The sequence below is a fragment of the Oncorhynchus mykiss genome, chromosome 17 (assembly GCF_013265735.2).
Source record: "Oncorhynchus mykiss isolate Arlee chromosome 17, USDA_OmykA_1.1, whole genome shotgun sequence".
NCBI lineage: Eukaryota > Metazoa > Chordata > Actinopteri > Salmoniformes > Salmonidae > Oncorhynchus > Oncorhynchus mykiss.
In genome coordinates this window covers 55,753,071-55,770,106 of record NC_048581.1, presented here as the reverse complement: position 1 = coordinate 55,770,106, position 17,036 = coordinate 55,753,071, and the positions used below count along the sequence as shown (strand labels likewise).

General features: G+C 45.9%; 1 protein-coding gene across 4 annotated transcripts in view; it reads right to left on the bottom strand.

Annotated features, from left to right (window-relative positions):
- LOC110493221 (paxillin) overlaps positions 1-17,036 on the bottom strand; it is a 55,036-nt gene that overhangs the window by 14,715 nt on the left and 23,285 nt on the right. For 3 of the 4 annotated variants that reach the window (XM_036950209.1, XM_036950210.1, XM_036950211.1), the window contains exons 5-9: positions 16,743-16,938; positions 15,921-16,059; positions 9,454-10,659; positions 2,203-2,478; positions 1-1,926 (exon numbers count right to left, since the gene is read on the bottom strand). In XM_036950209.1, the coding sequence (XP_036806104.1) occupies positions 1,480-1,926; positions 2,203-2,478; positions 9,454-10,659; positions 15,921-16,059; positions 16,743-16,938 (2,264 nt within the window). In that variant the 3' untranslated portion in view covers positions 1-1,479. The remainder of the gene's footprint in view (positions 1,927-2,202; positions 2,479-9,453; positions 10,660-15,920; positions 16,060-16,742; positions 16,939-17,036) is intronic. The other variant, XM_036950212.1, reaches the window with a different exon arrangement.

The following is a 17,036-nucleotide window of genomic DNA, read 5'->3' as shown; positions in this document are numbered from 1 at the left end:
ATGGGTCACACACAGACAGACATGTCAGAGAAAGAAACAGACGCACAGAAACACACACGCATATAGAAACGTACACACGCAAACAACACAGTTCCACAAATAGAGATCCCTTCCCAACTCATGTTCTGCTCAACTCACAGAAAACCCCATTAAAGCGTAGAAGAGTCTCTCTTCAACAACTCTGCTGATTACATCTGAACGTAATTGCTCCCCTGGGATCAAGTCTTTTGAATTGAACTGAGTCTTCATAGACACAACAGTAATTATTCTTGACGAAACAGAACACACTCTCCCTGGGCTTATGTGACCCGCCACAGAAATCAGTCTTTTTAATGGCTGAGATGGAGAATGCTGCTGGCATGCATGCCAGGCTAGAAAGAACATGTTCGGCTCATCGCATAAAAGCTGACATTACATAAAGCACTGCAGTCCAACCCTGTGACTCTTCAATCTGACTACTGTCTCCAAGAGTAACGCTGCTTATTAGCTACCTATAGAGCCTATTGATTGTCTGTGGGTTGTTGATGGGCAGAAGCAAGGTGGGAGGGAACTACACTTCTCAAATGGTTTGGTCATTGGAGCTTCCTGACCCAGTCAAATTCCACAGAGGGAAAAAATAGCCTGTCAGTGGGCCTACTGCTTACAAAAAACGTGCACACACACACATAAACACACACATAAACGCACACACACACGCACATAAATGCACACACACACACACACACATAAACGCACACACACACAGGGACTAACAGTCACGTACAGGCAAATTTCACCAACGAAAGGCAACCCTCACTAAACAACCACCCTTTCATCTGGAGTAAAATCAAATACCAACTTGGCTTGGACCTGGATGTGTTTGTTAAAGAGAAAGGGGTAGAGAGAAAATTAGAGTCAAGTTATTTCAACCTGTTCAGATTTGGGCTTGGTCAAAAGGGCTTGGCAAGTTAAACAGTCAAAAGTTAGGTCTGAAGTGACTATGGTGGAGGCAAGTCCTCTGGGAGGTGGGAACCATTCCAGCGTCATGACAGGTATCAGGACAGTGTGGCTGTAATATCAAGGAGAGAGCCATGATGTCTGTTCCCCACCAACCACCCGATACTGATTTCAAGGAACGACATGGCCCAAGTTGGCGCCACTGGGCGCCATTCTCCAAAAACCGAGACGGTTCACTCGCCAGCCTGGATGTCATACTCTTTCATCTCTACAGAATGGATTTCACACCTCTTTAAAGAGCTCCTTCCTTATCACAACCCCTCTCCTAGACTCTTGGTGGAGAAGTGGCTAGAGATAGGGCCCAAAATACATCTGTTTTCTCAACACACACACACACACACACACACACACACACACACACACACACACACACACACACACAGAAGAGTTTTGGTTTTGACACTCAGACAGACGACTCAATACAAACGACGAAATAGAGAATACATTTGGTGATAGTGAGAAAAGAAAGAGGTGAGAGGCAGATTAGGCCAAAGAGAGAACGCGAGAAATAGAGAAAACAGAAGGATAAACGAACAAGGTGGATTGAGTGTTCCATGCCTCCATTGGTGGGAAGATGGGATCATACTCAGTCTGGCAGCCAACAGACACAAAGACCTTGGGCGGAGGGGGCGGGGTGACAGACTTGGGCAGGGGGCTGGGGTTTTTGGGCGGGGCAGGTTTCCTGGATGGAGGGGTGGGCTCTCTGGGGGTCGGCATCCAGGGAGGGGTGGGCTGATGCTCCACAGGTGGGGGGGAAGGGGTGCATGGCGGGGGAGGGGTGGGCACCCTGGGAGGGGGCGAGGGGGGTGGGGGAGGAGGCAGGGGCGGAGGAGTCTGCTTGACAGGGGTTTGCTTTTTGGGCGCCGGGGGGGACTGCGGAGGGGGGATGACTTTTCTCTGAGGGACAGGCGAGTCAGGAGGAATGACGATCTGGGTGTGGGAAGAGACAGAGATCAAGAGAGAGACATCAAAAATGAGTGAAATTAAACCACAGGAAATAGAAAGCCTCAGGTGGAGCAAAAAAACATCAACAAGTGGTTCGCTAGTCATAGTCCATCTGTGTGGTGTAGAACATTGCCTTGATAACGTTACTCTAGAATAACAGCACTAATCAAGAAACACGCTACTGGAAGGTGCTGTATTGCTCTACAACTAAATTTGGCCCAATGAGATGACTTAGAACGGGCTCCGGCCACATCTCTGTACCTTGTCCACCACCGGCGAGGCCCTGTCTTCCCGCATGCGCTGCGGGTTGTTCATGACGATGACCCCCTCAGTGAGCCAGTCGTCTGACTGCTTCTTGCGTCGGCGCTCAACGGCGCGTTCGATTCCCAGCTTGCCCTGCAGCTCTGCGATGAGACAGTCCTGGGAACTGCTCTTGGTGAAGATGACAGGACCCAGTTTACGCCTTAACACATGCCCGTCTCGGTACATGGGGTGCACGTTGGGCGTCTCTTTGGTGCGGCGGATAACCGACTTGAGCTACAGAGTTGGGTAGAATGAAGTAAGGGGGGGTGGGGGGGGGGGGGCATGGGGGTGCTTCCCCATACCTCCCATGACGACGCACATATCGGGGGTGCTGCAGAGCCAGGCACGAAACACCAGGAAGCACAATCCTTCAGGCCAGGCTGATCGCGAAAGTCAAACGGCACTCCACTCGACTGCATTCCATCACACTCTTTTCCGAGGCAGTCTATTTCACACGTGCTAGGCTGCAGTGTGTAAGCATGCTGGGTGATTGAAAACACAAACGCCCATTCTTCTCAGCGCAAAAACATACAGGGCAGCAGGTAGCCTAGCGGTTAACAGATTTGGGCCAATAACCAAACGGTCACTGGTTTGAACCCCGAGCTGACTAGATGAAAAATCTGTTGATGTGTACTTGAGCAAGGCATTTAATCCTAATTGCTACTGTAAGTCACTCTGGATAAGATAATGACTAAAATGTAAATGTAAAATACACGATGTGCAAAACAACGACTAGAACTCTAATGCTCATGCAATACACAGGCAGGCATAAAATGCAAGCAGCAAAACCGATGGTCTTAGATTCTTGTAGTAATGTCACTGTAGAGAAGCAGCTAATGTCCTTAAACAGATTCTAAAACTTGGTTCCACAGGCCCATATAAACCCTCTCTGCTCCACTCGCATGTTGTTTTAAGTTTGTCCCTTCTCCACCCAAACATGTGCACAGAGAATGTGTGTAGTACCTAGCCCTGTGGAACACCCGTAGAGAGACAACACGGTGCAAATACAGACCTTCTTCACGTCACCTGGAAGAAGCGGTAACGTGCTCAATTCAAATCAAATTACTCTTCCTTAACACCACAGGCTCTATTTTTGGCTGCCGCTAAGGAGCCACAAGTTTCAAACACATGTTAGTTTGCAATTTCGTCATGATAAAATGGGCATTTTACAACCTTTACGCCAGGTTCGGGATTTTACCTGTCTAACATCAGCTCGCTGAGATGGGAGGGGTGGCAATATTTGAGGTGTGTTCTTAAAAACAAGAGCAAAAGTGAAAATTTCATGCAGCGCTGAAGGGAAATTTTAAGACCCACCAAAAGCAGGTCTTAACGGTAACGCATGGATTTTGAGAACGGAAGCGCAGCCTAGCCAGCCATGACGCACTGTCCCTATGGAACGAGAAATGTGCCTTTTGCGCCAGAGAAATGTGCCTTTTGCGCCAGTGAATCTCGTATTTAGAAACATAAAACAATATTTCCCTCCCATTTCATAATTTTTTTAATAAAAAGAACATGCATAGCCTACCTTCCCCCTTAATCAAGGCTGGTTTAGCAGCTTCAGATAGGTGTGTATTTTTATCCTGGCCATGCATAAACCAAGCCGCCTATGAATAAAGAGGTTTTAAATGGTCCGCTGAATGCTTTTTTATGATTCACAATTTACATAATTAATTTAGCTTGTTCAAGTAGGCTATCCATGCCCATTTTCAAAGAGTGCACCTGGTACGATTACCAAAGACACGCTCATCTAAACTATTCAGTCCTCCTATACTGCCATATCAACAGCTGACCAATGCATTCGCCAAATAGCAGCCAATCAATAAAGGATTTCGCTCGTAAGACTGCGTTGAAATTACATGTGAAATCCCCAAAACGTTATTAAACAATCAAGTTTGGGAGCAGCAAAATAGTGAGCAGACATCCCATTTATCATTATTTTAGCTCCCGTTATTATTTTGGACGTGTGTAAAAGACTCCATATGGTCTACCTTTATATATCCACGGGAAGCAATGATGGTGCCTGCAACTATAATTAGACATAGCTTATTTTTTTTAAACAAGCTGCTGTTTAGTTTTGTTTAGATTTTTGATTATAAGCCTTATCAATAGTGAATTTAATCTAGTTTATTAACAACATTTGGCATGTCTATGGCTCAGACATAATGCAATTTACAGTAGGCCTAGCCAGTGTGAATGTTATATTTAACAATATATGTCCAAATTGAAGCCATACAATAAGGCTTCATACAATGTGGACTACAAACACCTAAACACCTACATATTTAGCAAAGATGGAATAGATTACATTTTGTTATTTTGTTTCTGTAGGCTATGCCAAACCTAGATAATGGCGCAGGAGGGGGATGATTTACTCCAGACACCCAAACAGGCCCTCATCCCCGTCATTCACAGGAGAAGGAGACAGAGACTTCGCGGAAGGAGATTTGGGTGCCTTGTAAGGATCTGGCGACGAGTGGCTAATCTGACTTTGCCATTGGTACTATTGGCCAACGTACAATTGCTAGATAATAAAGTGGACAAACTACAAGCCCATATATCCTACCAACGGGACATTAAAACTGTAATATCTTATTTCACTGAGTCGTGGCTGAACAACGACATGAATAACATACAGCTGGCGGGTTATACACTGTATCGGCAGAATTGAACAGCAGCCTCTGGTAAGATACGGTCTATGTATATTTGTAAACACCAGCTGGTGCACGATATCTAAAGAAGCCTTGAGGTTTTGCTCGCCTGAGGTAGAGTATCTCATGATAAGCTGTAGACCACACTATCTACTATATTCTTCGTACCTGTCCATTTACCACCACAAACCGATGCTGGCACTAAGACCGCACTCAATGAGCTGTATATGGCCATAAGCAAACAGGAAAACGCTCATCCAGAGGTGGTGCTTCTAGTGGCCGGGAACTTTAATGCAGGGAAACTTAAATCCGTTTTACCTCATTTCTACCAGCATGTTAAGTGTGCAACCAGAGGGAAAAAACAACAACTCTAGACCACCTTTACTCCACACACAGAGACACAAATAAAGCTCTCCCTTGCCCTCCATTTGGCAAATCTGATCATAATCCTCCTGATTCCTACCTACAAGCTACAATTAAAGCAGGAAGCACCAGTGACTCAGTCAATAAAAAAAGTGGTCAGACAAAGCAGATGCTAAACTACAAGACTGTTTTGCTAGCACAGACTGGAATATGTTCCGGGATTTTTCCGATGCCATTAAGGAGTACACCACATCAGTCACTGGCTTCATCAATAAGTGCTTCAATGACGTCGTCCCCACAGTCACTGTAGGTACATACCCCAAACCAGAAACCATGAATTACAGGCAACATCCGCACTGAGCAAAAGGGAAGATCTGCCACTTTCAAGGAGCGGGACTCTAACCCGGAAGCTTATAAGAAATCCCGCTATGTCCTCCAACGAACCATCAAACAGGCAAAGCGTCAATACAGGACTAAGATCAAATCGTACTAAGTCGGATGTGGAAGGGCTTGCAAACTATTACAGACTACAAAAGGACGCACAGCCGAGAGCTGCCCAGTGACACAAGCCTACCAGACGAGCTAAATAACTTCTATGCTCGCTTCGAAGCAAGTAACACTGAAACATGCATGAGAGCATCAGCTCTTCTGGACGACTGTGTGAGCACGCTCTCCGCAGCCGATGTGAGTAAGACCTTTAAACAGGTCAACATTAGTCCGGAAAAGGCTGCAGGGCCAGACGGATTACCAAGACGTGACGTGGACTCCGAGCATGCGCTGACCAACTGGCAAGTGTCTTCACTGACATTTTCAACATCTCCCTGTCTGAGTCTGTAATACCAACATGTTTCAAACAGAACACCATAGTTCCTTTGCCCAAGAACACGAATGTAACCTGCCTAAATGACTTCCGATCCGTAGCACTCACGTCTGTAGCTACGAAGTGCTTTGAAAGGCTGGTCATGGCTCACATCAGCAACATTATCCCAGAAACCCTAGACTCACTCCAATTTGCATACCGCCACAACATATCCACAGATGATGCAATCTCTATTGCACTCCACACTGCCCTTTCACACCTGGACAAAATTAACACCTATGTGAGAATGCTTTTAATTTACTACAGCTCAGCGTTCAACACCATAGTACCCTCAAAGTTCACCACTAAGCTAAGGAGCCTGGGACTAAACACCTCCCTCTGCAAATGGATCCTGAACTTCCTGACGGGACGCCCCCAGGTGGTAAGGGTAGGTAACAACACATCCTCCAAGCTGATCCTCAACACGGGGGCCCCACAGGTGTGCGTGCTCAGTCCCTTCCTGTACTCCCTGTTCACTCATGACTGCATGGCCAGGCACGACTCCAACCCCATCATTAAGTTTGCCAATGACACAATAGTGGTAGGCCTGATCACCGTCAACAACGAGACAGACTATAGGGTGGAGGTCAGAGACCTGGCCGTGTGGTGCCAGGACAACAACCTCTCCCTCAACGTGATCAAGACAAAGGAAACGAGTGTGGACTACAGGAAAAGGAGGACCAAGCACGCCCCCAGTCTCATCGATGGGGCTGTAGTGGAGCAGGTCAAGAGTTTCAAGTTCCGCTAACATGGTCCAAGCACACCAAGACAGTCATGAAGAGGGCACGACAAATCCTATTCCCCCTCTGGAGACTGAAAAGATTTGGCTTGGGTCCTCAGATTCTCAAAAGGTTCTACAGCTGCACCATCGAGAGCAACCTGACTGGTTGCATCACTGCCTGGTATGGCAACTGCACGGCCTCTGGCTGCAAGGCACTACACACAGAAGTGCGGTGAAGGATTGCATCACTCTTGATTGTCCAAGTGACAAGCTCACAGCTGCAAGTTGAGACGTGCAATATAGCGATAAACAACACAGAGCGGACATTTCCACATGGACCACGGTAGGCAGTTAACCCCCTTGACCATAATGAAAAAGCTTTAACAGGTTTTTAGACATGTTTGCAAATATATCATTAAAAAAAAAATAGAAATAGCTTATTTACATAAGTATTCAGACCCTTTGCTTTGAGACTAGAAATTGAGCTCAGTTGCATTCTGTTTCCATTGATCATCCTTTAGATGTTTCTACAACTTGGAGTCCACTTGTGGTAAATTCAATTGATTGGACATGATTTGGAAAGGCACACACCTGTCTATGTAAGGTCCCACTGTTGACAGTGCATGTCAGAGCAAAAACCCAGCCATGAGGTTGAAGGAATTGTCCGTAGAGCTCCAAGACAGGATTGTGTCGAGGCACAGATCTGAGGAAGGGTACCAAAAAATGTCTGCAGCATTGAAGGTCCCCAATATTCTTAAATGGAAGAAGTTTGGAACCACCAAGACTCTTCCTAGTTGGCCGCCCGGCAAACTGAGCAATTAGGGGAGAAGGGTCTTGGTCAGGGAGTTGACCAAGAACCTGATGGTCACTGACAGAGCTTCAGAGTTCCTCTGTTGAGATAGGAGAACCTTCCAGAAGGACAACCACCTCTGCAGCACTCCACCAATCAGCCCTTTATGGTAGAGTGGCCAGGCGGAAGCCACTCCTCAGTAAAAGGCACAAGACAGCTCACTTGGTGTTTGCCAAAAGGCACCTAAAGACTCAGACCATGAGAAATACGATTCTGTGGTCTGGTGAAACCAAGACTGAACTCTTTGGCCTGAATGAAAAGTGTATTGTCTGGAAGAAACCTAGCACCATCCCTATGGTGAAGCATGGTGGTGGCAGCATCACGCTATGGCAAAGTTTTTCAGCGGCAGGGACTGGGAGACTAGTCAGGATCGAGGCAAAGATGAACAGAGCAAAGTACAGAGAGATCCTTGATGAAAACCTGCCCCAGGGCGCTCAGGACCTCAGAATGGGGTGAAGATTCACCTTCCAACGGGACAATGACCCTAAGCACACAGCCAAGAGAACGAAGGAATGGCTTAGGGACAAGTCTCTGAACGTCCTTGTTTGGCCCAGCCAGACTTGATCATCTTTGGAGAGACCTGAAAATCGCTGTTCAGCAACGCTCCCCATCCAGCCTGACAGAGTTTGAGAGGATCTGCAGAGACGAATGGGAGAAACTCCCCAAATACAGGTGTGCCAAGCTTGTATGACACCCAAGAAGACTTGAGGCTGTAATCGCTGCCAAAGGTGCTTCAACAAAGTACTGAGTAAAGGATCTCAATACTTAGGTAAATGTGATATTTATTTTATTTTACAAATTAGATAACATTTCTAAAAACCTGTTTTTGCTTTGTCATTATGGGGTATTGTGTGTAGATTGATGAAAACAATTTAATCAATTTTAGAATAAGGCTGTAACATAACAACATTTGGAAAAAGTCAAGGGGTTTGAATACTTTCCGAAGGCACTGTATATCCTTGTTAAGTTCACAATAGCCAACATTCTACACAAGGCAGAAAATACAAACTCCATGCATAACTTCTCAGGTAAAACTTTGACAAGATGCCCTATACATTCAAGTCCTTGTGTCCTCATGTTGTGTTCATGTGAGTCACTCTCCCAAAATAAGAGCCCATCTCAATCACTTCAACTTGATAATAACTGACATACTGTAACAGAGCTTAATTGAACTTGAATGAGCCTAGTGGATATAGTCTGATCGCTGCTTAATCCAAAAGATGTGCATTTGGAATAAACCAGAAAATTGACAGTCCAATCAGCATCCTCTCAGAAACAGTGGGTGGGTTTTGGACAAAAACCAACTCAGTCAAACTTTGCTTTGAATTAGGCCACCCTCTGATTGGTTGAAGGTGATCCAATCGCTGACAAGTTAGTTTTGAATAATGCCCCATTACAGACACAGACTCGAAGATGAGAAATCTCAGACATATAAGCGAAGTGAAAAAGGATGGTGAACTTAGCGATCAGACTGATTCCACCAGGCTAGAATGAGCCATCATCAGATAAAAATTCAAAGGCATCATATATATTAGCGATCATTATCATCTCTGTATGTTACTGGCTCCGTTACACCTATTAGTGTGTGACACCACCAGTGCCAGGATACATGGGAAAGATGAAATGTGTCAAAGTGGGCATTTGGCCTCAAACTTGGCCTAATAAAAGATAAACCATACGGTATCTTACAGCCTTTAATCTCGCGTGCCAGCTTATTTTGGGAGAGCGTTGTTGCGGGTGGGTGGTCTGTTGGGCGGGAGCATCGTACTTGGCCCGAGGTGGACAGCCTCTCCACGGCCGAAGGCTGGTTCAGGGGCAGGTCCAGGGTGGTCTCGGGGGTTCCTGGACACGTCGAGGGGGTCAAACAGTCATCCATCCAGCTGGCCTTGTTAAGGGGGGTCATCGTCCCCTCGCGCCCGTCCAGGGACGTGCTGTGCTTTGGGTTAATACTTTCCTTGTCCTCCCAAGTCCTTTCCTTGTCTCTTGCCATGGCATAAAGCTCCTCTTTGTCCTGATGGGTCTCCTTGGCATGCTTCACTTCTCCCTCTGGCAGGGTAAAGTCGAAGGACAGCAATCTGTCAAGGGTGTCCTCCAGCAAGGGCTCCCGACATGGCCATGTTATCCCCAAGTCAGGACATGCAGCTGGGGGCTCTGCTAGCTGAGCAGCAGGTGTTTCTGGATGCTTCTCCTTCAGTGAGGAAGATGGATCAATGGAGGGTGACTGAGGAAGGGTGATCGTTTTAGGAGTGGGACTCTTAGCAACACTAACAAAAACAGGGCTCTTAGCAACCAGAACTGGACGGGGGCTCTTGGCAACTGGAAGAGGACTGAGGCTTTTAGGAATCGGAACAGGACTGGGGCTCTTAGCAACCATAACTGGACCAAGAGTCTTGGCAGCAGTTATAGGACTATGGGTCTTGACAAGAGTCATGGGACTAAGGGTCTTGGCAAAAGGTACCAGACTAGGGGTCTTGGCAACAGTTACTGGACTAGGCGTCTTGGTGGTCTTATTATCCACTGCAGGACTGTTGCACTTTACAACGGGGGCAACAGAAGGATAGGGGGTCTTTGGCAAAGTGTGGCTTGTGGTGTTAGAGACCACAGTGAGGGACTCCATGTGGGAGGTCAGCGTAGTTCTCACGCTGGGATCAGTTACTCCTCCCAGCTGTGTGTGAATCTGGGTGTACTGGAGGCTCTGGGACGAGGCCAACAAAACGGAGGAGGCTGAAGCAGCTGAGAGGGGGGTGGAGGAGGGCGGGCCAGAGCAGGCATCTTCATCTATGTGGAGTTCTAAAGGAACAGGGTTACAGGAGGGGGACGTGTCACTGGGGGGCTCCAGCTGCAGATCACCAGGCCCAGTTGGGTCCCTGGTTACAACTACTGGGGAAGCAGGTGACTTTGTCTCCAAGGAGGAGGGTTCTGATCCTTGACTGATCAGGAGGGTATTCATATTGACAGACAACTGAGAACCAGACTGGAGGACGGGCAGCACAGAAACAATAATAGAAGACAGGGAGAAAAAAAAGGGGAAATGGTTTCAAGAGAGGTAGAAAAGGGAAGTTGCCACAGCGGCAGACATGCACCATGGCAAATGAACCATGACAACTTCCTCAATAAAGCTGTGTGAAAATTGGAATTATATATATATATATATATATCACTGTGATGGATATTAAAATCATTCACATTCCACACTCATTGCATCAGTGTAAATACATTGTTGTATCAATAAGGTAAATGGTAGGAAATGCCTGATCGAATGTACAATAGAGTCTAGACCACAGCAACACTGCAGCAATGTGCCTGTGTGAAGAACCCCCACATCCATGCTAAAAATCAATATACAACCAACCTTTTAAAAACAACACATGCCCCATTCATTTGACTGCACATTTCACCCTACAGTATGTCCCTTCACCCATCTGCATCTGCCTACCTCTCTTTCCTATCCACCTCTACACCCTTGAATGAGAAGGTGTCCAAACTTTTGACTAGTACTGTACATACGCACATACAGTACCAGTCAAAAGTTTGAACACACCTACTCATTCAAGGGTTTTTCTTTATTTTTTACTATTTTCCACATTATAGAATCATAGTGAAGACAACAAAACTATGTATTAACACATATGGAATCATGGGGCGGCAGGGTAGCCTAGTGGTTAGAGTGTTGGACTAATAACCGAAAGGTTGCAAGTTCAAATCCCCGAGCTGACAAGGTACAAATCTGTCGTTCTGTCATTGAAAATAAGAATTTGTTCTTAACTGACTTGCCTAGTTAAATAAAGGTAAAATTAAAAATGTAGTAACCACAAAAGTGATACAACAAATAAAAATATATTATTTATTTGAGATTCTTCAAAGTACCCTTTTGCCTTTATGACAGCTTTGCACACTCTTGGCATTCTCTCAACCAGCTTCATGAGGTAGTCACCTGGAATGCATTTCAATTAACAGGTGTGCCTTGTTAAATGTTAATAGGTGGAATTTCCTTCCTGCTTAATGCGTGTGAGCCAATCAGTTGTGTTGTGACTAGGTAGGGGTGGTATACAGAAGATAGCCCTATTTGGTAAAAGTCCATATTATGACAAGAACAGCTCAAGTAAGCAAATAGAAATGACAGTCCATCCTCAGTTTAAGAAATGAAGGTCAGTCAATCCGGAAAATGTCAATACTTTGAAAGTTTCTTCAAGTGCAGTTGTAAAAACCATCAAGCGCTATGATGAAACTGGCCCTCATGAGGACTGCCTCAGGAAAGGAAGACCCAGAATTACTTCTGCTGTAGAAGATATGTTACCAGCCAGAATAAATGGCAGCAGTTTTACGGGCGCCCAACCAATTGTGCTATTATGTGGGTTTTTTTGCGTTATTTGTAACTTATTTTGTACATAATGTTTCTGCAACCGTATCTTACGGCAAAAAAGAGCTTCTGGATATCAGGACAGCGATCACTCACCTCGGATTAGACTAAGATTTTTTCTACAACAAGGACGAAGCACAAGACATTCTCCAAACACCCCACAGGGCCGACATCCCCGTTATTTGCAAGAGGAAGCGACGCAGTGACAGAGCACAATGAGCCGGATGCCTGGTCAGGACCCGGAGAAGGAGAGTGGGAAAGCTACCGTTACCGTCAATACTACTCACCAATGTGCAATCATTGGACAATAAATTAGACGAGGTATGATCACGAATATCCTACCAACAGGACATAAAAAATGGTGATATCCTATGTTTCACGGAATCGTGGCTGAATGACGACATGGATATTCAGCTAGCGGGATATACGCTGCACCGGAAAGATAGAACAGCGCACTCCGGTAAGACGAGGGGGGGCGGTCTGTGCATATTTGTAAACAACAGCTGGTGCAGGAAATCTAAGGACGTCTCTAGATTTTGCTCGCCTGAAGTAGAGTATATTGTGATAAATTGCAGGCCACACTACTTGTCTAGAGTTTTCAGCTATACTTTTCGTGGCTGTTTATTTACCACCACAGACAGATGCTGGCCGCACTAAGACCGTCAGCTGTATAAGGAAAAATCAAACAGGAAACCACTCACCCAGAGGCGGCGCTCCTAGTGGCCGGAGACTTTAATGCAGGGAAACTTGAATCAGTTCTACCAAATTTCAATCAACATGTTAAATGTGCAACCAGAGGAAAAATAATTCTAGATCACCTGTACTCTACACACAGAGACGCGTACAAAGCTCTCCCTCGCCCTCCGTTTGGTAAATCACCACAACTCTATCCTCCTGATTCCTGCTTACAAGCAAAAATTAAAGCAGGAAGCACCAGTGACTCGGTCTATAAAAAAAGTGATCAGATGAAGCAGATGCTAATCTACAGGACTGTTTTGCTATCACAGACTGGAACATGTTCCGTGATTCTTCCGATGGCATTGAGGAGTACACCACATAAGTCACTGGCTTTATCAATAAGCGCATCGATGACGTCGTCCCCACAGTGACTGTATGTACAGACCCCAACCAGAAGCCATGGATTACAGGCAAAATTCGCACTGAGCTAAAGGGTAGAGCTGCCGCTTTCAAGGTGCGGGACTCTAACCCGGAAGCTTACAAGAAATCCTGCTATGCCCTGCGACGAACCATCAAACAGGCAAATTGTCAATATGGGACTAAGATTGAATCGTACCACACCGGCTCTGATGCTCGTCGGATGTGGCAGGGCTTGCAAACTATTACAGACTACAAATGGAAGCACAGCCCAGAGTTGCCCAGTGACACGAGCTTACTATACGAGCTAAATACCTTCTATTCTCGCTTCGAGGCAAGCAACACTGAGGCATGCATGTGAGCATCAGCTGTTCCGGACGACTGTGTGATCACGCTCTCCGTAGCCAACGTGAGTAAGACCTTTAAACAGGTCAACATACACAAGGCTACGGGGCCAGGCAGATTATCAGGACGTGTGCTCTGGGCATGTGCTGACCAAGGTATGATCACTGACATTTTCAACATGTCCCTGATTGAGTCTGTAATACCAACATGTTTCAAGCAGACCACCATAGTCCCTGTGCCCAAGAACACAAAGGCAACCTGCCTAAATGACTACAGACCCGTAGCAATCACGTCCGTAGCCATGAAGTGCTTTGAAAGGTTGGTAATGGCTCACATCAACACCATTATCCCAGAAACCCTAGACCCACTCCAATTTGCATACCGCCACAACATATCCACAGATGATGCAATCTCTATTGCACTCCACACTGCCCTTTCCCACCTGGACAAAATAAACACTTATGTGAGAATGCTACTCATTGACTACAGCTCAGCATTCAACACCATAGTACCCTCAAAGCTCACCACTAAGCTAAGGATCATGGGACTAAACACCTCCCTCTGCAACTGGATCCTGGACTTCCTGACGGGCCGACCTCAGGTGGTGAGGGTAGGTAGTAACACATCTGCCACGCTGATCCTCAACACTGGAGCTCCATAGGGGTGCGTGCTCAGTCCCTTCCTGTACTCCCTGTTCACCCACGACTGCATGGCCAAAAACGACTCCAACACCATCATTAAGTTTGTAGACGACACAACAGTGGTAGGCCTGATCACCGACAACGACGAGACAGCTTATAGGGAGGAGGTCAGAGACCTGGCCGGGTGGTGCCAGAATAACAACCTATCCCTCAACATAAACAAGACTAAGGAGATGATTGTGGACTGCAGGAAAAGGAGGACCGAGCACGCCCCTATTCTCATCAACGGAGCTGTAGTGGAGAAGGTTGAGAGCTTCAAGTTCTTTGGTGTCCATATCAACAACAAACTAGAATGGTCCAAACACACCAAGACAGTAGTGCAGAGGGCACGACAAAGCCTATTCCCCCTCAGGAAACGGAAAAGATTTGGCATGGGTCCTCAGATCCTCAAAAGGTTCTACAGCTGCACCATCGAGAGCACCCTGACTGGTTGCATCACTGCCTGGTACGGAAATTGCTCGGCCTCTACATCACTGGGGATAAGCTGCCTGCCATCCAGGACCTCTACACCAGGCGGTATCAGAGGAAGGCCCTAAAAATGGTCAAAGACCCCAGCCACCCCAGTCATAGACTGTTCTCTCTACTACCGCATGGCAAGCGGTACCGGAGTGCCAAGTCTAGGACAAAAAGGCTTCTCAACGGTTTTTACCCCCAAGCCATAAGACTCCTGAACAGGTAATCAAATGGCTACCCGGACTCTTTGCATTGTGTGTCTCCCCCCAACCCCTCTTTTTACGCTGCTGATATTCTGTTTATCATATATGCATAGTCACTTTAACGATACATTCATGTACATATTACCTCAATTGGGCCGACCAACCAGTGCTCCCGCACATTGGCTAACCGGGCTGTCTGCATTGTGTCCTGCCACCCACCACCTGCCAACCCCTCTTTTACTCTACTGCTACTCTCTGTTCATCATATATGCATAGTCACTTTCACCATATATACATACTACCTCAATCAGCCTGACTAACCGGTGTCTGTATGTAGCCTCGCTACTTTTATAGCCTCGCTACTATAGCCTGTCTTTTTACTGTTGTTTTATTTCTTTACTTACCTATTGTTCACCTAACATCTTTGCACTATTGGCTAGAGCCTGTAAGTAAGCATTTCACTGTAAGGTAATTCGGTGCACGTGACAAATAAACTTTGATTTGATTTTAAATTGCGGCCCAAATAAATGCTTCACAGAGTTCAAGTAACAGACACATCTCAACATCAACTGTTCAGAGGAGACCTTCATGGTGAAAAGAGGCCTTCATGGTCAAATTCCTGCTAAGAAACCACTACTAAAGGACACCAATAATAAGAAGAGACTTGCTTGGGCTAAGAAAAAGGAGCAATGTACATTAGACCGGTGGAAATCTGTATTTTGGTCTGATGAGTCTGAGAATTTTGGATCCAACCGCCATGCTCAGCACATGTGGGAACTCCTTTAAGACTGTTGGAAAAGCATTCCAGGTGAAGCTGGTTGAGAGAATGACAAGTGTGTGCAAAGCTGTCATCAAGGCAAAGGGTGGCTACTTTGAAGAATCTAAAATATATTTTGATTCGTTTAACACCTTTTTGGTTACTACATGTTACTACTATGTGTTCTTTTGTAGAAAATAGTAAAATAAAGAAAAACCTTTGAATGAGTAGGTGTGTCCAAACGTTTGACTGGTACTGTATATACATACACATATAGACAGACACATCCTGGTAAAAAAAAAATATTTCTGTAAAACTTACATTGCTCTGGACTTTGAAGTCGGACAGCGAGGCCATGAGCTCGTCGAGCTCCCGCGTGGCGGAGGAGGCAGAGATTCTGGCCTGCAGCTGGGAGGGTGTCTCCTCCTCCCCCTCCGTAAACTCCACCAAGGGGATGGGACTAGAAATCAAATAAACAAACATTAGGCCATAAATGACCATAGTCAAACATGAGAAACACACAGGAGAATAGTACAATCAGTGTGTAAGATGAAACGGTCTTCCGGAACATAAGGTGCAGTGTCACTGCTTTGCTGTCAATTGTCCCTCATTTCTGGGGATAGGAACGTTTTTGACCAGCTCTAAAGCCTTCCAAATGCTTCGGTTCGGCTGGAACCTAGTCGAACCGAACAAGTATGCTCGCATAATTCCCCTAAAATACCTTTTCTTGAAAATCGCGGCAATTGTACAATTGATCGATCTTGTGATGACGCAGCCAGTATATACTTCCACAAAATAGTCAGAATTAATCTAACATAACTCAAGAAATCTGTCAATAATTTTGACCTTTTTGTCAAGGAGATCTTAGTCGTGCAATTTTACATCTAAGGTTGGTGCAGTATTTCTCAAGTGAAATTATAAAAACTTAATTAATCAAATTAAAAACAACAAACATTAGGCCATAAATGACCACAGTCAAACATGAGAAACACACAGGAGAATAGCACAATCAGTATGTAAGATGAAACGGTCTTCCGGAACTTTTTAAGTGGGAGAACTTGCACAATTGGTGGCTGACCAAATACTTTTTTGCCCCACTGTATATGCTCAAACTGGGAAGCACGAGGACGCCTTAATCCTTACATGGGGGAGGGCACAGAACTTTCTAGCTCGTCCAGAAGGCTCTCAACGCTGGGGCGCACGTCTTCAATGACCCTGGTGGCCACGCTGCGCTTGGGCTTCTCCATGGTGGGGGGAGGCACCTTGCCGGCCCCCGAAACCCCGTTCTCCTGCACATAGTGGGTGGTGCTGCTAGAGGGGAGGGGTGGGGCTGTCTCCTCTGCAACACAGATGGAGAAATATACATCTTTACATACAGTATTCCCTTAGTTTCAACAACAAAGACGAAGTGCCTGCTAAATGCTTTATGTACCAAAA